Source organism: Phoca vitulina, unplaced genomic scaffold (assembly GCF_004348235.1).
Source record: "Phoca vitulina isolate PV1807 unplaced genomic scaffold, GSC_HSeal_1.0 scaffold24, whole genome shotgun sequence".
Lineage (NCBI taxonomy): Eukaryota > Metazoa > Chordata > Mammalia > Carnivora > Phocidae > Phoca > Phoca vitulina.
The window spans coordinates 20,022,051-20,045,535 of NW_022589727.1; the positions used below are offsets into that span (position 1 = coordinate 20,022,051).

The following is a 23,485-nucleotide window of genomic DNA, read 5'->3' on the forward strand; positions in this document are numbered from 1 at the left end:
TAGTATCGTAAAAATGTCCTTTTCCCTTCACTTCTGTCAATTTTTTTCATATGTTTGTACGGTCTATTATTAAGTATATAAATATTTATAACTGTTATATCTTCGTGCTGTATTGTACTTTTTATTAATATACAATGTCCTTAGTCTCTTACAACCTTCATGATTTAAAGTCTGTTTTGTCTAAAATTAGTACAGCTATCCCTGCCCTTTTTTGGTTACTATATGCATTAATATCTTTTCCCATCCTTTCACTTTAAACCTATTTGTATCTATGCATCTAAAGTGAGTCTCCTATACACAGAATATATTAGATCATTTTTTAATCCCTTCTGCCAGTCTCTTTTATAGTTTAATCCACCTATATTTAAAGTAATTATTGATAAGGAATAACTTACTTCTGTCATTTTGCTGTAGATGCCATGTAGCTTTTGTTGCCTCATTTCCTACATTACTCTTTTATATTTAGTTGATATTTTGAAGTAAAAAACATTTTACTTAACTTCAATAACATATAAAAATTCATTTAAAAGCTTTGCACAGTGGCAGTATCGTAGCCAGTGAGGTTTATCCGAGGCGCAATTATTGCTAATTGAAAACTCATTTACAGGGGCGCCTGGGTGGCTCAGTCAATTAAGCATCTGCCTTTAGCTCAGGTCATGATCCCAGGGTCCTGGGATCGAGCCCCATGTTGGGCTCCTTGCTCAGTGGGGAGTCTGCTTCTCACCCCTCCTTCTGCCCCCTCCCCCTGCTCGTGTTTTTTCTCTCTCAAATAAATAAAATCTTAAAAAACAACAAAAACAAACAAACAACTCATTTACAGCTCTATCCGTAACCCTTTCAGTTACTGTTATCACAAAATTACAATTTTGTACATTGTGTAATCAAAAACATAAACTAATAATTTTTTAAAATCCATCAGTTTCTTAAATTATATATAGAAAACAAAATGTGGATTTACAAACCAAAGTTACGATAATGCTAGATTTTAGACTAATAATTTTTTTTTTTTTTAAAGATTTTATTTATTTATTTGACAGAGAGAGAGACAGTGAGAGCAGGAACACAAACAGGGGGAGTGGGAGAGGGAGAAGCAGGCCTCCTGCCGAGCAGGGAGCCCGATGCGGAACTCAATCCCAGGACCCTGGGATCATGACCTGAGCTGAAGGCAGACGCTCAACGACTGAGCCACCCAGGCGCCCTAGACTAATAATTTTTTTAATGTATTAATCTCAAATCATGTGGGAAACAAAAAAGAATTATAAACCATTATTAAAACAATGCTATCTTCTATAACTGCCTACATATTATACTTTTATTGAGATTTTACTTCCTCATATGGCTACAGGTTACTATCTAATATTCTTTCATTTCAACCTGCAGGACTTCTTTGGGATTTCTTGCAAGACAGGTCTACTGGTAACAAATTCCCTGAGTTTTGGGGACGGTCTTAATTTCTCTGTCACTTTTGAAGGAGAGTTTTGCTAGATAGAGGATTCTTGGTTGACAGGGTTTTTTTTCTTTTTAGCACCTTGAAAACATCAGTCCACCACTGTCTTCTGGCTCCAAAGTTTCTGATGAGAAATCTGCTGAAAATCTTACAAAGATCCCTTTTAAGTGACAAGTCACCCCTCTTGTTGCTTTCAAGATTCTTTGGCCTTAGCTCTTGGAAGTTTGATTATAATGTGTTCCTTCTCCTGGACGTACCAAGATCTCAATAGAATCCGGAGTTCTAAAATAGTTACATCAGAAAGAATTCTGCCAGTGCAGTTGTTATCTAGGTGGGGAGATGAATTTCTACTACTTCATACCCCACTATATTCCCAGAATCTTCTCAGTAACCACTGTGATTTTTAACATCAATGGAATTAAACATTTCCTGAACATGCTGACACTTTCAGTAAATTAGTTCAACTATTTTATTATCCCTAAATATAATAAGTAATATTGTACTTCATCTTCTTTTTCCTAAAACTCATTTAATTCATCAAGATGCTGGTATTCTGATCATACTAAAACTTCAACACAATTGTTTGGAAGTAGTATATTCTGCTTGATTCACTGAATATTTATTGGGTGCCTACTACAAGCTCAGTATTGTTCTGGACACCAGAGACACAGCAATGGGCAAAATAAAGTTCCTACCCTCATTGAGTTTACGTTCTAGCAGGGGAGACAGAACATTATAAACAAAATAAGTAAATAAAATGTAAATGTTAGGTAGTAAAAAGGCCAGAGAAAAAATAATCACAGTTAAGAAGGATTAGGTAGGACAGCCAAAGGATGGCCTCCCAGGGTGGGTTTGATTAAATAGCTGAAGGGAGGGCGCCTGGGTGGCTCAGTTGGTTAAGCGACTGCCTTCGGCTCAGGTCATGATCCTGGAGTCCCGGGATCGAGTCCCGCATCGGGCTCCTTGCTCAGCAAGGAGTCTGCTTCTCCCTCTGACCCTCCCCCCCTCATGCTCTCTCTCTCTCTCTCATTCTCTCTCTCTCAAATAAATAAATAAAATCTTTTTAAAAAATAAATAAATAAATAAATAGCTGAAGGGAGTGAGAGAGAAAGCCATGAGTAAATAGCTAAAGGGAGTGAGAGAGAAAGCCACGAGGATATCTGGGGGAAGAAGTGTGAGGACCAGGGTGGTAGCAGCAGGAAGGGTAAAAACTGCTTAAATTCTGGATATATCCTAAAGAGCCAATAGGATTTAGTGATGGACCAGATGAGGAATATGAAAAAACAAATCAGTGATGATTTCGTAAAATTCAACCTGAGCAACTGAAAGAATCTGCAGGTAAGGGAAGACAAAAACTCTGGCTGTCTCCTTTTAAAGCTTGACCTTTTTTGTTGGGGCAATCTCAGATTTTAGTCTGCCTTCCTATAAAAGGCAACTTAAAGACTGTTTTCTGGGTCTTACAAATCTAATCTTTTGTTGACGCTCCACATTCTTAATAGTGCCAGTTTTGCGGGGGTAGAGAGGGGGGGTGCCTCCACTCAGAATCTGAATTAACATCAATCCTCAGGAACTATGTACACCAATTCCTAGAGCCATTTTAGAGGTTACTATCCTGAGTCCTGACTTGTTTTTAAGAGAAGAATTTCCTTAAACTGACCAGTCTTGAAGCCCACTTGCCCTTTCTTTCTCAGTTTTACATTTACATAAAATATTTCTACAGCTTTGTTTTCATTACTAGATAAGAATCAGACAGAATTAGTATCTGTTTAGGAAACCATATTCTCTGCCTTCTGCCAGTTGGAAAGAAACAATCAAAGGCAATAATAACACCATTAGATTCCCTTGGTGTCATTGTACACTATAAATAGAATCTTATTTCCCTTACTCCACAGCCAACCCTTTAAGTTATTATCATAGATAAGGAAACTGAAGCTTATACCAATTAAACTTTTTGCCCAGTATCACTTTAGACAGCAACAATACCATAATGTGGGTTTTCTGACAAAATTTAGTATTGTTCTCTATTAGTCCTTGCCTTCAGAACAGTTTTCATTAACCTTAAATGATAAAGTTTCCAGACAACTGTAGTATATATTTATACTGTATTTGAAAACTTTTTTTTTTTTGTAAATGACATACTTTTTTAAACTGGTCTTTCATTCAATCCTCCACACCTTTCTTATTATAATTCATCAGTGGGGAAAAAAAATACTGAGTCCCTGCAGGATCCAAAATTAGCTCACCTATAAAAACACACCTAAGATCTCACAGTCCTCAGTGCCTTTACCTATACATTAAGGAGGAAACAGAATGTAATCCCACTGTACTCAGTAGGTCATACATGGAGATACCTTTCCAAAATAGCTGCGTTTTCCCTAAGAAAAAGAAACAGGAAAAAAATGTAATCTGGTATCACATATTAGAAAGGTATAATATACAATTTAGTTTAATAACAGCTTAAGTCAACTGAAAAAAAACTGCAATAGTCATCTATACTAGAGGCCAGCAAACTTTTCTGTGAAGGACCAGAAAGTAAATATTTCACGTTTACAACCACCCTGTCTCCTGTCACAACTATTCAATTCTGCAGTTGTAACATGAAAGTGGCCATACACAATAAATAAATGATTGGATGTGCTGTATTCCAATAATACTTAGCAATATAAATGGAGGGCTGGATTTGGCCTGCAGGCTATAGTTTGCAACCCCTAATCTATACTATCTTTTTTTTTTAATTTTTTTATTGTTATGTTAATCCCCATACATGCTCTCTCTCTCTCATTCTCTCTCTCTCTCAAATAAATACAATCTTTAAAAAAAATTTTTTTTCAATAATAAAAAAATTAATAATGACAAATCACTTTATAAACAGGCTGGCAAATGATGAATCACAAATTTAAGCGCATTTGTAAAATTAATTATTTTCTCCATCTTTTAAACCAGGGTTTCTCAACTTCGGCAATATTTACAATTTGGGCCAGGTAGTTCTTTGTTGTGGGAGCTGTACTGTGCACTATGGGATATTTAGTAGCATCCTTAGTTTCTACCACCTAGATGCCAGTAGTACTCCCACCACCCCCACGAGTTGTGACAATCAAAAATGTTCCCGGGGCGCCTGGGTGGCTCAGTCGTTAAGTGTCTGCTTTCGGCTCAGGTCATGATCCCAGGGTCCTGGGATCCAGCCCCGCATCAAGCTCCTTGTTCCGCAGGAAGTCTGCTTCTCCCTCTCCCACTCCCCCTGCTTGTATTCCCTCTCTTGCTGTGTCTCTGTCAAATAAATAAAATCTTCAAAAAAAAAAAAAATGTTCCCAGACATTTCCAAATGTCCCCCGTGAGACAAAAATGCCCCTAGTTGAGAACTACTGTTCTAAAAAAGACTATATTGCTGTTTCTAATAAATTCTTAAATTCCAGAAAAATGATACTTTGATGATTTTTTTGTTTTAGTCTTAGGCTATGAATTGTATTTATATCTTAACCCAATTTTTAAATGTAGTTTTTTCTTTGCCAATTGGGAAACTGTGTTATTAATTTAACCTGATGTATAAATATTCCTTTCTCACACTATTTCTATAAATTACATCTGCCTACAATGGTTTTTATTTTTTAAACATTTTTATTTAAATTCAATTTAGTTAGCATATAGTGTATTATTAGTTTCAGAAAAATATTCATTTCCCTTTTAAAAGAATATACTCTCTATTAGCATATAGTGTATTATTAGTTTCAGGGGCAGAATTTAATGATTCATCAGTCGCATACAACACCCAGTGCTCTTTACATCAAGTGTCCTCCTTAATGCCCATTACCCAATATCCCATCTCCCCACCTACCTCCTTTTGCCTACAAGCGTTTTTAAAACAGAAATGCACAGAATGGAAATTCAAATGAGGTGGTATGGTTGAAGTCCAAATATATCCCACTGATCTAGTAACAGACCTAACTTTCAAACTTTCTCAAAGAAATTATTTGCAAACACTTAGCTTACTGAGCCACACTCCAACTCCAATCTTACCAGGTTTATATTATCAACTAACCATTTGTTTTGTATTTGAGTTCAGTTAAGGAACAGTGCCACTTTTGTTCCCACTCCCACAGCTGCACCACCATTGTGCACAACCTCTCATGTGAACAAGAAGTCTTTAGAAACACAAATGGCTAGATAGTCCCATGTTGTCTGCTTTATTATTAAATTCTGAATCAGAAAGCACACTTTATAAAAAATTAGGCAAAAAATTTTATTTTTGGCCTCTTGCCTTATTAGCTATAATCAGAAGGGCTTTGGTATTTTAGTAATTGTTGCTATTGTAGTTTCTGGATTCATTAAATAAAAAATGGGATATTCAGGGTGCCTGAGTGGCTTAGTTGGTTAAGCATCTGCCTTTGGCTCAGGTCATGATCTCAGGGTAAGGGATTGAGCCCACTGTCATGTCTGGCTTCCCGCTCAGTGGGGAGCCTGCTTCTCCCTCTCCCTCTGCCCCTCCCTGCTTGTGCTCTCTCTCTCAAATAAATAAATAAAATCTTTTTAAAAAATGGGGTATTCAACTCAGGGAATTTCATTCCATTTCCCCAAGCCAGACAAAAACAGTAACACAATAAAGTAATTGTCTTCCATTTACAAAATACTAAATTTAAATTAAGTCTTTCATTACCGAAAGAAACTTTGTAACATATACTGGGTTCCTAAATTCATAACCAAGAAAGATGTGAATTAAAAATTGCTACTATGAAAACAAAACCAAATCATATAATCTCATTCATAAAGATATCACAATAATGAAACTATCATATAGTTTATAGACATCTACCTGCTAATTTAAAAGTCAAGTTTTTTTAGACAACAGAAAATTCCAACATCAGAAATGACTTATTTACAATTACAACACCATTGATTCTTTAGTAGCTATCCAACAAATCAAAATATATTCAATCTGAGAAAAAAGCAAAAATAATGAAAGACTTCTCTTTTCAAATATGTGTCTTTAAAATTTTTTAATTAATAAAAACAGGCTGGTCCACTGATTTAGCCCTCAGAAATTCAACTCATTAAGCTTCCTCAGATGGTAGTATCATTTGAACAAAATTACAACTTTCTGCCTAGTCTAAATTTGATAGGATTTGACTTATTCCTAAATAACCTTCCACTAGACTACAACAAATGTGATTTTAATGTATTTTTTCAATAATGAGGTTATAGTATACTGTAACAAAGGACAACATCCTTCACAACACACATAGAGATTATCAACTGGAATTCCAATGACAGTAAAAAATATTCATTTCCCTTTTAAAAGAATATACTCTCTATTAAGCATATATACACATAATGATAAACATGCACTGTAAAATTTTCAAAGATCCACATTAAGGTCAAGAAACAATAAGACTAGGGGCGCCTGGGTGGCTCAGTCGGTTAAGCGGCTGCCTTCGGCTCAGGTCATGATCCCAGAGTCCTGGAATCAAGCCCCACGTCAGGATCCCTGCTCAGTGGAGAGCCTGCTTCTCCCTCTCCCTCTGCCTGCCTCTCTGCCTACTTGTGCCCTCTCTCTCTGTCAAATAAATAATAAAATAAAATCTTTAAAAAAAAAAAAAAGAAACAATAAGACTAAACAAATTCTAATTTACTGATTCTCTTATGAGATTAAAATAAAGAAAGGCCTCTGAGTGTCACTGATCAGTAAAAATCTTGACCTACATGATCTATATATTCTCCTTCCCTCAACTTCTTTAGTATGATTCTTGGATGAACCCATCTGGGCTCCCAGCAGCATGGTGGTCCAACCATAGTAAAGGAAAACTCAACTCCTATCTTCACTTAGGGTTATGTCTACAATATTGAGAGATCAAAGAGAAACAAGAAATGCTTCAGGTTAGCCCTTGTCAAATTTTTCTTTTCAATCAGAAGAGCCGTAGGTGATTATTAAATTTTAGGAATGAAAGCAATTCATCTTATAATACAGAAGTACCATTTCTAGAACATTAATTTTTTACTTAAGTATTTTTCAAGATTAGTTTAATTACCTCTGCTTCTACATCCACATTTTGCTTCAGAAGTAACTTCAAAATGTCAACATGTCCATTCTGACTAGCAGCTTGCATAGCTGTGTGACCAGCACATTGTCCATTTACCTAAATAAAAAGAAAGGATGAAGGATTGTCACAAATCACAAAGAGTCAATATATAGTACAGGTTTAAATCTAGCACACTGAAAAAAAATAAAAATAAAAAAAATAAATCTAGCACACCATATGATTCTTTGAAAATAATTTAGGTTGGTGTTCCATATATCCTAGTACAGATCACCAGAAACTTCTCTGTAATTTAGAGAGGGGAGCAGACATTTTTCCTTTTTTTTTTTAAGATGAAAGTTCCATTGTTCAAAGAGCTATCAAAGAACTGTTTTAGCCAATCTGCAAAGTTGAAAAAAGAAAGGAAGTGAGGGAGAAAAGTAAGTTATATTAGTTTTGCATATTTACTTCTATTGAATTATTAAAGCTCAAAGTCTATGTTTCAATGAAAGAAAAGCAATGAAGTGAATGGAAAACTTTTAGAAAAGATATTGTCCACTATATAAATAATTTCAACTTGACAAATATACTGAATACTGTCAGCAAACTACCATGAGGAATACATGAATGAATTAGTAGGGTAACTATATACAACTATGACATAAAGCAGTAATTTCCAACCTTCTCCTCACTTCAGATTTGTGTAAATGTATAATTTCTCCATGACATACCCAAGGCTAAGTGTAATTCCTTAAGCCCACCCCACTCACTCTCATCCATAAAAGCCACCTGGGTGGCTCAGTCAGTTAAGTGCCTTCAGCTCAGGTCATGATCTCAAGGTCCTGGGATACAGCCCCGTATCCGGCTCCATGCTCAGCTGGGAGTCTGTTTCTCCCTCTCCCTCTGCCCCTCCCTCTGCCCCTCAACCTGCTCGCACACACACTCTCTCTCTTAATAAATAAAATATTTAAAAATAAACAACCAGGGGCACCTGGGTGGCTCAGTTGGTTAAGCAACTGCCTTCGGGTCAGGTCATGATCCCGGGGGTCCTGGGATCGAGTCCCACATCAGGCTCCCCCTGCTCTGTGGGAGCCCGCTTCTCCCTCTGCCTCTGCCTGCCACTCCCCCTGATTGTGCTCTCTCTCTGTCAAATAAATAAAATCTTTAAAAAATAAAATAAAATAAAAATAAATAACCATAGAAGATGGTAGCCTGACCACACACTTATATCCTATTCCTCCTCAGACTACATTAAAAAGACAGTAAAATAATTAAAAACATAAAAAGCCATAAAGACAAAGAGAAAAGGAAAGCTAACATCAGAAAATAATAAAAAGCAACACATTTCTGAAATGGAGAAAACAGACTGACTTTCTAGAGAAAAGGAATACAAAACCTGGGAAAGGAATACAAAACCTGGGAACCCCAAAGTCAAAGCCTGCAAAAGCAAGCACATCAGAGGGCTAAGAAGAAAAACTCCAGGTAGAAGTCTGATGTGCAGTGGCCACACTCCAGGCCACTCTTCTCAAACTCAAGGATAGGACATTAGCTGCCATGCATCTAGTCCCTAGGCAGAAAAATGGTTTCCTCCCTTAAACAACTGAACAGCCATGGAGAACACACCTCTACAAGAGTTAGCATTTAAAGACCCCAAAAGCTCCACACATGCAATCACCATAATGCAAAGTCAGTCACTAAGTCCTATCGAAGCAAAGAGAACTACCAATAAGCTTTTTAATGTCTTATTCAGATACGAATGGACAACCAAAGATTCGAGATTTGAGGAAGACCTCAAAAATAGAAAACACACACAAGAAATAATTCAAAAAAAAAAAAAAAAAAAGAAAAAGAAAGAAAAAAATGACTCTGGAAGAAACAAATGGAGAGAAATAAAATGTTTGAGAAAGAAACTTCAGTTAGAGATGTTCAAGAATCCTTTACATCTAAAAATCAAGAGGAGGATGCTATGAAAAACAGGAAATCCCATTAGAGGAGCTAGAAGCTGTGCAGATATAAGGCAAGAGAACAGTTTTTCAGTATTGTGAGACTTAAAGACTATATCCCTATGTATTTATTTGTGGTATAAACAATTATACCTCAATAAAACTTTTTTAAAAAGGTATATAGTTGTAAGTGTTCTTTAAAGGTTGGATTGCACTTGTCTTCATAACCTCTCAACATCTTACTAAAACAAGAGTAAAGTTTTATTTTCTTTGAAGCCTCAATCCACAAAGATAATTAGAACTAGCAAAACACACACACACACACACACACACACACACACACACACACACGCAAGCACCTATACAGGAAGCTGAAAAGCAGCCCCTAAACCTGCTACGAGAATAACCTAGAAGCAACCCTTCCACCAAGGAAACCAATAAAGCTCAGGTATTGACTGGATACCCCTGGATATGAGGATAATGTGGTGGCTGGTGGTAAACAAAAAAGCATTGGTTAATAGTTTGTTTTAAAAGCATTTAGAGGGGCACCTGGGTGACTCAGTCGGTTAAGCGTCTGCCTTCAGCTCAGGTCATGATCCCAGGGTCCTGGGTTTGAGCCCCACATAAGGCTCCTTGCTCGGCGGGGAGCCTGCTTCTCCCTCTCCCTCTGCCTGCCTGCCACTCCCCCTGCTTATGCTCTCTCTCTCACTATCTCTGTCAAATAAATAAAATCTTTAAAAATAAATAAATTTACTTAATAATTAAATTATTAATTAATAATTAATTAATTTTAAAAAGCATTTAGATCCCTGGATTCCCTCACTCTGCTCAGCTGAACTAGTGGTCTACCCCGAGGCTAGCAGAAACCTTAAAGTTTATTCTCTGCAAAGAGTGAAGTATCCCTAGCCTACAGAAACCAAGCACTGTTATCAGTGGGGCGAAGTACTAAAATTAGAAGTTTTGTTATGTAAATATTTGCATGATGAATGCTGAGAATCCAAGCCCTCCTCCCTTACTCACTATTCATGATCTTGGCAGCCAGGTTTATACCCTCTATGCAGGAGAATTAAGAGACCTCTCTGGGGAGTCAGACCAGCCCAAGAGAAAAGACCTAATGGCCGATGCCAGGAGTAACCCAAGGAAGAAAATCAATCTAGACACAAACCGTATACCCTTCATAAAAATTAACTCAAAATGAATCATAGACTTAAATGTAAAACACAAAACTGTAAGTCCTACAAGATCGTAGATGATGTCTTTGGTGTTATATCTAAAAAGTCATCACCATACTCAAAGTCACCTATGTTTTCTCCAGTTATCATCTCTCAGAAGATGAAATGAACACATACCTGACGTGCCTGAATGTCTTGGGAGATTAGACAATTAGAAGTTTGCAGAAGAATTAATTATAACAACATAGGTTACAAACAAATGAAAAAAACTTTAAGTTATGTCTGAAGTTAAGAGGGACTGACTGAGAAAAACTGCAAGTGAACTTCCTGGAATAAAGGAAATGTTCTACATCTAATGGGGTGTGAATTATGTGTATGCATTTGTCAAAACTGATCCATGTATTTCATTATATGTAAATTACACCTCAATTTTTTTTTTTGATAAAAGAACAATTATGAACACCAAGGAAAGCAAATGGTTATATAGGAAAACACAATCTAGCATCGTCCACAGCTCAGATATGAATGTCATTTAAATAATAACATGCACAATTAATTTTAATCTTAACAAAGTTACCATACAACCTAACCACATTAAGAAGCTGAGAGGAGTGTGTATGTGTGTGGAGGGAATGAGCTGGAGGTGGGAAAGAAAGCTGAATCCTCATCTTCACAGTGAAGTATCAAAAGATAACTCCTAAAACATAAAAATAAAAAAAATAAAAAAATAGAAGTATGTTATTGGAAGATGTGGAGGTAAACACATGAAGAAAATCATCTGAAAGAGGTGAAAATAGTTGTCTCTGAAGAATGGGTAAACAGAACTGAGAAGGAAATTTTTTTTTTTTTTTTTAAAGATTTTATTTATTTATTTGAGAGAGAGAGAGAGCGCAAGAGGGGGTAGGGTTAGAGGGAGAAGCAGACTCCCCGCCGAGCAGGGAGCCCGATGTGGGACTCGATCCCGGGACTCCGGGATCATGACCTGAGCCGAAGGCAGTCGCTTAACCAACTGAGCCACCCAGGCGCCCAGGAAATTTTTTTATAACAAACCTTGTAGAACTATTTTTCCCTTTAATTTTTAGAATGTATATTGTTAAAAAAAATACATTAGTAATTAAATGAAGAAAAAATTAAGTATAATTTAAATCTGCTTGGTTGAATAGAAAAAGTCATTTGGTACTTTGATACTGAAACAAAGTATTTGTGATGTATCTGTCTCACAATCAAGAAACCACTGTGTTGTGCTGTTGCAAATGACATCTCCCTAATAACTGCAAAGCCACACGAGCTCCTAGGAATATGATGTTGTGCTACTCCAACTACAACCTCTGGGCGAGCACCAAACATCGTATTGGTGACAGCGTGGTGGCAATAACAAAGCCTATGAATGACTAACTAGAACCAAAATGGCCCACCGAAAATATGGCTTATGTGAATGGTAAAATACAGTAACTATTAAGATTTACAAAATGCATGACCTCTAATTCATCTGCATTATAAACTATAAAATAGTCAACTTTCACAGGAAAAGGTTTAGATTAAATGTTTTGAGACGAGAGATAAAAAACTGCTTATAAAATTTACAAAAAATATATTTAAAAGACATGGTAAGATGACATTTCCATGAGAAATGGAAAAGGACACTGACCACTCAAAAACCTAAGTGCAAATTTTGTCAATCATAAATTTAAAAGGTCACAGTGTTAAAATAAGAATATATCAATGTCTTTTAGAAAAGTACACTGAAGGGCGCCTGGGTGGCTCAGTCGTTAAGCGTCTGCCTTCGGCTCAGGTCATGATCCCAGGGTCCTGGGATCGAGCCCCGCATCGGGCTCCCTGCTCCACGGGGAGCCTGCTTCTCCCTCTCCCACTCCCCCTGCTTGTGATCCTTCTCTCGCTGTGTCTCTCTCTGTCAAATAAATAAAATCTTTAAAAAAAAAAAAAAAAGAAAAGTACACTGAAGGGAAGCCTGGGTGGCTCAGTCGGTTAAGCGTCTGCCTTCAGCTCAGGTCATGATCCCAGGGTCCTGGGATTGAGCCCCGCATCAGGCTCCCTGCTCAGGGGGTAGTCTGCTTCTCCCTCTGCCTGCCGCTCCCACTGCTTGTGTGCTCTATCAAAATAAATAAATAAAATATTTTTTTTTTAAAAAGTACACTGAAGAGTGATGTCCAGTGTCTTCTTTAAAATACCTCACAAAAACAAAGAAGAAGGAATAGATGAAGACATGTGGAAAAATCTCAGTAATTATTGAATTATGTTCATTATACTATTCTATTTTTATATATGCTTCAAATAATTTTTAAAATGCTCACATCCACATCCGGTCTTTTTAGCAAATCTTCCACTTTAGCAACATCTCCATTGGCAGCAGCCTTAACTAATTCTTCATTGAGGTCACCAGATTCTTGGGTTTCAAATAATTTCTTCAAGAGTTGGGAGAGTCTTTCTGTAAAGCATCAAATAAAGCTGCTAACATAGGAGGATCTCAAACCTTAACTACTACTAAAAGACAAGCATTACCCACATATCTGTAATACATACTTTTCCTTTTTTATTATTTCTGTCATGTTATTTTCATACTATACTACAGACATTACCCATGCAAGTTATAATTACTACCACATAAAGCTGCATTAAATTCCAACTCATAAGTATTCCCAGTTTTCTCCAATTCAGAAAAAGTAGAGAGTTACATATAAATAACAATTCAAGATTTAGAAGTCATACCAAAGATAATCACAAATGAACACACTACAGTGGGAGTATCATAACAATACAAACTTCCTTTCAGGTTTTAAGCATACCACAACTTGGAGCTCTATGCTACAGACCTTAGAATAAATCAACAAATCAATGATTATGATTTAAAAGCAATGTAATCTCTATAATATTTGGGGAAATGTTTTAGTGACAAACCAATTTTCAGTTGAAAATGGACATCTAAGTGTTAACATACTTCAACAGGTGCCACGTGATTGGTACTGACTAAAAAAAAAAAAGAACTAGAGATGTATTTACATAGACTCTTTCATAAGATTTTTTTTCCTAAGTAGCATTAATCAGTAGAGAAACTACCCAGTTCTATTCCTTAACTCTCAGCTCTTCTTAGTGGAAAGCAAAGCAATCACAAAGTGAGGCAGAGGGCCAACACCAAGTCCAAATTATTTGAGTAGGATATTCTCATTCTTTGAATTTGTAGGTAGTCAGCCTGCTGTGATGCCATCTAACTACAAGGTAAAAATTTAAACACCACCTGATTTAAATTTTAAGTACACTAGCAAATTACATCAGGAAAGAAGAGAAAGCAGCAGAGAAAGTAGAAAGCAGTATAAAATAAAACTGTGGAGATCACCCAATGTTTTCCTTTACGTTCTTAAAATTTAGTTATGGCTCTACCTTCTTTTCTGAATGACAATACATAATAACTTGCAATTTGTTCTAGAATGAATTGAGGCTATGTATGCAAAGCTGGAGCACAAGGAAGGAAAGACTTCGGCATGAGTCTACCCAAGCATCCAGCTTATTCACATTTCCTACTTATTTTCTACTTACTCACATTTCAAAACGACTTTCTACTTATTATTACACATTTCTACATGTATAATAACCCTTATTAAATAGTAAGAGGACACCTGGGTGTCTCAGTCAGTTAAGCATCTGCCTTCAGCTGAGGTCATGATCCCAGGGTCCTGGGATCGAGTCCTGCATCAGGCTCCTCGCTCACCAGGAAGCCTGCTTCTCCCTCTGCCTGCCACTCCCCCTGCTTGTGCTCTCTCTCTCTCTGACAAATAAATAAATAAAATCTTTAAAAAAGATAAAAATAAAATAAATAGAAAAAATATGGCTGATATGTAAAAATATCCAGGAAGAAAGCCATCTGCTAGCAACAATGTTGAAAATAAAAAGAGAATAAAGTAGGCTAAGAAAGTGATGTTTCTTGGCAGAAAACAAAAGTTCAGACTAAAGAATACAATGACGAATTTCAGTTTTCTCAGATTTGATGTGGAAAAGCCCTTGATAAAAGAAAAAGCACCTATTTAAGGAAATTTTCCAGGGTATACCTCAGTCGGAACAAAAATAAAAAAACCTTCAGAGAAAGTATAGAAGTTAGTCAACATTCAAATGAGGTCATGTGATCTGGGAGAAAACTATGAACACATACAACATTAGCTGTACAAGAGAATCGAGGAATTAGCAAAGGTTCTAATGTAAACCATTTACTTTTAAAGACACAACAATACAAACATACCACCAGATGCATTGCTAATGGCTGATCCTGCAGACGCCACCTTGGAAACTGCTGCTGGATTATACGTCCAAGATGTTCCGCAAACTTCCACCTTTAAATCACTGTCTGAATAAATCTGTTGTACTCGGCCAACTTTACCTAAAGTCTTTCAAAAAAAAAAAAAGTTCATGTTCCCAAGTCTAAAGTACATACCATAAACGAAAAATCAATCATTAGTTCTCACATGTTTAAAGTACTAATTTTCTTTTGTTCCTAATGAAAAAACTGTTAAAGGACAACATATTCAAGTGGGTTATTTGTTAGTTACAAACTTTAAAGAGTATCTTTAAAAAACATTTTATTAGGGCAACTGTCTTGGGTCCCCTCCCTCTTCGGGAGCTTTGTACTATTGTTCAATAAACCTTGCTTTGCTGTCCACTAAAAAAATGAAAAAAAAAAAAAAAACATTTTAATAAACAAAACTTCCACAAGAATATAAAATCAAAAATAAATCATGACAGTCTATCATTCATAAGAATTCACAAAATTTTGCTTTTTGATATCCAACCTTTTAACCCCATAACCCTATCTTACATCTTGAGAATTTATAAATAAAAAAGTCCAAAATTCATCAATCTAGCCTAAAAAAATAAAATCTGATTTCTAAAATAAACTATACTTAAACGAAAAAGGGAATCAGTATTCATTCCAAGATAGAAGTATGTAGAAACCAACATGCTTATGAAATATACGGGAAAAGGGGACGCCTGGGTAGCTCAGTTGGTTAAGCATCCAACTTGATTTCGACTCAGGTCATGATTTCGGGGTTGGGGGATGGAGCCCCACCTGGGGCTCTGTGCTCAGTGGGGAGTCTGCCTGAGATTCTCTTTTACCCTCTGCCCCTCCTCCCCATGCACTCTCTCTCTAAAATAAATAAATAAACCTAAAAAAAATATATATATATATATATAGGAAAAGAAGGGCAATTGGGTTCAGAACACAATCAGCAGCAACTCTTACCATGTGGCAGATACTGTTCTAAGAGCTTTAAACAAATTAACTCACCTAATACATATAACCCTGAAAGTAAAGCGCTATTATTAGCCCCATTTCAAACTCCAGTCCAAAACCCATTCTCTTAAGCACAACAGAATAGCAAATTACACCACTAGAAAATTGGTGAAGAATAGTGATAATACCTGACTACTTCCTAACAGAGTAGACTGCCCTTCAGTGTTTTATCTTTTGCCTTCTCCACAACATTTGACCCCAACTACTTGAAACTATTCCCTTAATTTCTGGATGACAGTCTAACCTTTCTGCCTGTTCCTTCTCTTTCTCCACTCACTGGCTCCTTGTCCTTTTTCAGATCCCTAAATCCATTCTCCCCCAAATTTTATTCGTTTTTTTCTCTTCTTCCTTAAAAGCTTAATCCACTTTGACAATTATCACCTTATTTCCAAAACTCCAAAATATACTTCTCTTGCCCTATTTATCCCTCTCCCTGCCCTCTAACACACATCAATTTTAACTTCTAATTAGACATTTTCTCTTGGAATTTTCCATCATCTCAAACTCTATGAGGCTGCATTCTTTGTTTTTTTCCCCCTTAACTGTTTAATTATGGAAAGTCTCAAACATACAAAAGTAGACAACAGTATTTTGAATTCCCATGTACCCATCAACTATTTTTAACAATTTTCAGCTCATGGCCAATCTTGTTTTCCCCTACCTATTTTCTCCTCCTGTATTATTAATCATGTAAACTTTTTTTATTTTTTTTTTTGTTTTTTTTTTTTTTTTAAAGATTTTTTATTTATTTATTTGAGAGAGAATGAGAGACAGAGAGCACGAGAGGGAAGAGGGTCAGAGGGAGAAGCAGACCCTCTGCTGAGCAGGGAGCCCGATGTGGGACTCGATCCCAGGACTCCAGGATCACGACCTGAGCTGAAGGCAGTCGCTTAACCAACTGAGCCACCCAGGCGCCCAATCATGTAAACTTTTTTTAAAAAACAAAACTACAATACTACTAACAACCCTCCCCAAATTATCAATTAACTCTGTAATATCATAAAATACCAGTGTTCAAATTTCGAATTGCCTCATAAATGATAAAATTTTTCAGTCTGCTTAAATCAAGTTCCAAATAAAGTCTATACATATATTTTTCTTTGCCAGTTATTTGTTGAAGAAACAGGGTTATTTGCCCTATGAAGTTTCTTACAATCTGAACTTTGCTAATTGGTATAATTTAAATAGTTCATCTGTCTCTGTATTTGATAAGAAACACTCCAAGTTGGCTGCTGGATCCTTTTAACATGACCTAGAAACCTCTGATAGCTTCCTTACCATCTGTTATGAGGCTCATCTTGTTCCCTTCCTGACAAGAGCTAGAATTAGCCATTTCTCCAAAGACTGGTTCCTTACAGAGAGAAAGGCTATTTCAAGACTATAATCTGGGCACAAGTTTGGTTATTGTTACTAGAATTATTGTTTCTAAGTCTTTTCATGGACAGAGCTAGGAAATACTGGTAGGAGGGTGTTTTGTCTTGAAGATAAAATAAATCATAAGTAAAAACCCTCTTCCAATGCAAATTCAAGACTATAGGGTTTTTACTCAGCCTTTTATGTTACATCCATATCTGTTTCCCACCCTGATCATTCTGGTTCTCAAAGTCACTGGGGATAACAGAATCAGAATTACCATATAAGTACTCATTTGGTTTCTTGTGATATCACACAACAATCTCAGGATAATAACATTAACACTACCACAAACAACAAGATCTCTGAAAACTTGAAAACTGTTAAAATATTGCTTTTTACATGCAGTTCTTTAGGGTATATTCTTCCTAAAAAGATACAAAGACAAATTACTATGTTTAAAAATCACTTGTACTTTTCCTCTGTATGGTTATGCCAAGAAGATACACATTTAGGTTTGTTCATTTTATTTTCCACTTTTAGGAATTTAATTTTGCTTTATAATTGTATAAAATATATATGTGGTTTCAAATCAAATCTATAAAACAAGACATATTCAAAGACGTCTCCCTTCTACCTTTGTCCCCTATACCACATTCCTTTTTTAGATATGAAACCTGTTTTTTTAACTTAATGGTTAATCCCTCCACTGTTTGCTTTTTTCACATAAACTCTGCATCGTCCTAATAGTTATATTTACAGTAATACTAATATATAATTTATATATACAAAACCTAATTCCCTCTTTAAAAAAAAGAGCCAGAGTGTGTGAGTCAACTGGTTCCCCAGTATGTACAACACTGAAATGAGTCACTCATGTTCTTACCCTTACCTTCTTTCTCCCTCATATTTTGATTTAATAGTATTCCATTCCAGTTAATAATTAAAAGGCAATCAAACAGCTTACTAAACTTTCCATATGCTCCCTCCATTCCCATCCCATTTTTTGATAGTTGTACTTTATCTGTGATGATAGAGCATATAACCATTACATAGATTCTACCCCTTCCTTTAACTATCCTTTAATCTTAGTTCAACAAATACATATTTAATGTCCACTATCAGCCCTTCAGTTGGTATCTCTCCAGTCATCTTGGTTGTCTGAGACCCATTTTCTAATAGATTAATCAGAAAAGGCTAATGGGAACAAGATTCTCTGAATTCTTACATGTTCACAGCAATTTGTAGCCTTTATACTTGAAAGTCAGTTAAATGTTATTAAATGTTATTTCATTGAGATCATAAAGCATTGAGATCAGATTTTCTTTCCTTTATAAGTAAAACTTGACCTTTTCCCCTAGATACCCAAAGAATTTTTTTCCTTTTCTTGAAGATTCTGTTATTTTACCAGGTTATGCTCAGTGTTTGGTGGTCTCAATTTTCCCAGGTATGCAATATGTCCTTTTAATATTTAGCTTTAAATCGTTTAATTTGGGGACATTTTGTCTGGAATTATAAATTTTAGCAGTTGTTATATTCCATGCTTTGGTTTTTGTTTTTCCTTTTTTGCAAGGACTCCTAATACATGTCTATTAGATACTCTATCTTTGTCACTTTCCTGAAATACTTTTTATTTTTTATTTTAAAATTTTTTCTTCTTTTTACCTTCTGTTTCTCTTAAGGCATTATCTGTCATATTTATTTGATCTGTGTTGCATCAAGCTTACTCTTCTTTTCAGAAATTATCCTCCTTTTCAATTCTTTCCTAAATTCTATTACCTCATTTCTAATTATGATCCATTTTCTTCTTTCATCTTTTATCATTTTAATTTGTTGGCTCATTCTGAATCATTAGATTTTAGTTTTCTGTGCATATCTTTCTAGTGTACTTTCATTTGTCTATAGAGAAGCTATGTTATTCCTTGTCATTTTTCAATAATAACTATGTATGGGGTCCCGATTATGATCCCTTCCAACTTTTATCTTTCCTTTGCACCTACTGTCTCTATCATAATCAATGTGGCTTCTATTCCCAGCACTTTTTCCTTAATAGGAGGGCTCTGCCCAGGAAGGGAGCTATGGCTGGTTAGTTTTGAGAGTTTATAGACCCAGGCTGCTCCAACTCCTTCAACCTTTAGCGTGGACCTATTACCCTCACCCCAAAATGGAGTCTGCAAGAGCCCTCCCAGGGTTAGCTATTGTTTCCACATTAATCTACTAGACTAGCCAATGAATACTTGTTAACTATGTTGGAGTTCCCCTGTTCTCAGGTCCATCCGATGCCCATTAATTCTCTCTGCTGCCAGAAAGACAGATGCAGACCTAGTAGCTATCAGTATTTTCTCACTACTAATTCATATTTTAGGGTTCAATAGGTTACTCTGTAACCTGGTTTTGATATAGATGTTTGTGGCTTTTCTTTTTTTTTGGTTATGCTCATCTAATTGTTGACTATTTTTATCAAGATGATTTGGGAAGATTAAAATCCTACACCACCACCACTGGAATCCCAGAATTCCCCTCTAGATATAATCTACAGGTTTTGCTTATATAGCAGCTTACTATGGGAGAAAGAGAACTTAGGCTTTGAAGTAAACAGATTTAGGTTCAAACTCCAGTTCAGAATCTTAGCTCTGATTTCCTCATCTTTAAAATAAGGGGCGCCTGGGTGGCTCAGATGGTTAAGCGATTGCCTTCAGCTCAGGTCATGATCCTGGAGTCCCGGGATTGAGTCCCGCATCGGGCTCCCTGCTCAGCGGGGAGTCTGCTTCTCCCTCTGATCCTCCCCCACTTGTGCTCTCTCTCACTCTTGCTCTCATTCTCTCGCTCTCAAATAAATAAATAAAATCCAAAAATAAATAAATTAATTAAATAAAATAAGGATGTCATACCACCACCTGCTTATAATATTCCTAGGACAAATAAAGTCTGTGGATATATCTATGTGTGTATACACGTATGTGTGTGCGCACGTATGTATATATTCATCATTTAGCACAGTGCTTAGAATAATTGGGCACTCCAAAGACATAAGCTGCTACATATAAGGTGTCATCGCTAAGGGGAAAAACAAAAAACATCTTGATGCTAAAAAATCTTAAAATAGTATACATAGCTCCTTTAAAAGCATGTCAAAAAATTACATTTAAGTAACACCACACTACAGTGAGGAAGACAATCAATACATTTTTTTAACTAACTTTAATATCAAAAGCAAACAAAACAAAGAGAGATCATATACAACTTAATTTTTTGGACAAAAATAAAGATTCTAAAATACAGCTCCTACAAAACATACACAACTATCACTTAGTCACTATCTAACTAAAGCAATAAAAAATGTCAGCAGCATCTGCAAACTATGAAATGTCTTCGAATGAAAGCACCATAACAATTGATTTATGTTTCGTTCACTATTATATCCTTGAAGCCTAATAGGCACATTGTTTGTGCTACAATATCTGCAGAAGGATTAAAGCTGGAAGGAAGGATGGACTGATGGAGGGACAGCACAACATGAAGGAAGGGAGGGGACAGAGGGCTAGATGAGACAGGAGATGGCGCTAGACAGGAAGAGGAGGTGCTAGCCAGGACAGGCACTAGACAACACAGCAAGGGGGGGGTGGAGGGATGAGACATGAAGAGGGATGGGAGGGGAGGTACTTGGTAGAGGAAGGAGGCACTGAATGGGATGGTACTGGGGGGACAGGAGAGGACAAGTTAGGTGACTGGATGAAGACAGGAGCAGGGGTAGCAAAGTGGAGGGCTAAATAGGAGGACATAGCAAGGAAGAGGAGAGGAAGGAAATGGAATATAGGGCAAGAAAGCACAGGGGGCAGCAGGACAGTATGGGGGGGAAGGGAGGACAGAACGGGTAGTACAGAAGGAAGGGACAGAAGGAAAGAGCGATGTATAGATGGAGAAAGAGGATGAATGCAAAGAGGGCAGAACAAACAAACTTTTCTGTTGTTGCTGAACATTTGGTGAAAAATGTATTAAATGAACAAATTAAAAACTAAACCGTAACTCTTTGGGAGCAAAGCCACCTCAGAAGGCACACATTCAGAGCTGTTCTTTCACACTCTTAAGTTTTAGAGAGGCAGGCCCCCAAGTGAGAAAAGCAGCAATGGTCCAGCATGGCTAGTAACTAGATGAGCACATCTCTCTCACTCTGGGGTTAAGTATCAGGAAAGTCTCTGTTGCCTTCCACCTTCATGACATTCTCTACTAACAACTCTTTCAAAAAGTATTACCTGTAGCCATATTTGGACCTTCCTGGGCTAATTTCACTGGAATAAATTAGAAAATAAAAGGCATGAAGTATGCCTAGCTGCCAATGAAGAGTACAATTCTCAAAGGATTATTCTAATTTAGTTTCCAAAATTAAAGTATTTTTTAAAACTACATGAGCATAATATAATTCCTAGTCTAAAACTATTTTATTATTCCTGGTCTGAAACTATTTTAGATATACTTACTGGGAGCATAGCTTCAGCCCATTCTCCATGTCCTCTCTGTAGAAGTTTGATTCTTTCCAGATCATAACAAACTTGTACAAGATCACCCACTTGAAACTGTGAGGTACCTCCTTCTGCACCCTGAGCAGCATCCCCACTTCGGACAATGTTTGCTTTAGTGAGAACAGCAGGATTGAAGGTCCACCTAAAAATCAAGCCAAAACTCAAAATGTTAGGTAAGTTTACTTAATTTTAATACAACATTCTTAGTTAAACACTGAAGGAGAAAAAGTCTTGTAACACATCAACAGAGTAAAGCAATACTTTGCAATGATATCCTGAATGATACGTATTTCTTTTTATAATTGTATTATGGGAATTTAAGAAAAGACTTATCTGTAATCACCACACTAATATGATATACTTCTGCCTAGTTTTCTCTTGCATGTTTTAAAAATTATTATAAAATACACTCATTGTTCAATATTAAAACATTTCAGAAACATATAAAGTGAAATTTCTATTTCACACAAACACACCTGGATCACTATTTCCTATCCCACTACTAACCACACTGTTAATATTCATTGTGGTGTCAACTATACTTCAGTTAACAACAAAATCTAATGAAATTGGGACAAAAATACCCCATTGTGCATCCTTGAGATCTTCTATTAGTGCGTTAATATTTATAAGGTAGACAGAGAGTTGTTTCCTTTTTCATAAACAGGAGATTTTATATATATATACACATAGATCTCTTTTTCAGTGTGACAGGCATAGAGCTACTTATTTCAATTCAATGGCTACAGTAGTCCATTGCAAGGTTATACACTAATGCAGTTAGCCATTCTCCTACTGTCATTTAAAGTATTTTCAAATTTTCACTATGACAAACAATATTATAAAGAACATCTCTGCATGAACATCTTAGTGCACATGAGGTCAGTAATTTCATTAGTGATTCTTAAAAAGCTACCTAATCACAGTATGTATTTGTTTACAATTCTGATAGAGCCAAATTGCCCTAGACAGTGCACCATTTCTCCATACCATTAATAATCTCAGATAAAAATAGTATCTAGTTTTAACTTGTCACACATGGGTATTTCACATGATTATAATCATTGCCTCAAAACAAATCTGGATTCTGATTTCTTCTTTGCTACACACAAGCATTTTTCTATGTTGCTACCATCTTCATAACTACCATTTTATTGACTACTTAATATTCTATCAAATAGATGTACCACAATATATAACACAACATTTCTCCCAGTCCTATATGTCACTCCGTAGAAAAAAAGGTTCCCCAAACAAGCTTTTACAATATAACATACTTTCCCCTCCTCCCCTTAATTCAAATGGTCATCACCATATAAAAGACTCTGAGAGGTCATAACATATAAAAACTTGTTACTAAGTTCTTATAACCATGTAAGCAAACTTTTCTTTCTAAAGCAACCACAAAGAGAAAGAAGTGCCTCTGACTAGTTAAGAATAAAAATCAGATATGCAAACATTTCCTTCCAGCCTTACAATCACAGTGCTTTTTAACCTTGCTCCTAATACTCCAAAACTGATGAGACCTATGACAGCGCTGGGGCACGGCAGCACTCCCTCAAGGTGTTACCTCTGCGTCCAGTGCTGCCCTCTCGATGAAAACGCAGTCCGTCTTTTAAACTCACTCCATAGGTAATTATCTCTCTGAAGCTTCCTCTGAATTTGCCTTGTTGAAATTACCACTCTTCTTTTGCACCTTCAGAATACCCTGAATACTCATCTACCATAATTACTTACACCATT

The 23,485-nt window shown here is 36.2% G+C and overlaps 1 protein-coding gene and 1 pseudogene across 2 annotated transcripts in view; one reads left to right on the forward strand and one right to left on the reverse strand.

Moving 5' to 3' along the window:
- Window positions 1-23,485, reverse strand: part of MIB1 (mindbomb E3 ubiquitin protein ligase 1) — a 129,819-nt gene that overhangs the window by 60,398 nt on the left and 45,936 nt on the right. For both annotated transcript variants that reach the window (XM_032421440.1, XM_032421441.1), the window contains exons 7-10: window positions 21,701-21,884; window positions 14,820-14,964; window positions 12,883-13,016; window positions 7,468-7,575 (exon numbers count right to left, since the gene is read on the reverse strand). In XM_032421440.1, coding sequence (XP_032277331.1) covers window positions 7,468-7,575; window positions 12,883-13,016; window positions 14,820-14,964; window positions 21,701-21,884 — 571 coding nt within the window. The remainder of the gene's footprint in view (window positions 1-7,467; window positions 7,576-12,882; window positions 13,017-14,819; window positions 14,965-21,700; window positions 21,885-23,485) is intronic.
- On the forward strand, window positions 529-657 carry LOC116642867 (annotated as a pseudogene).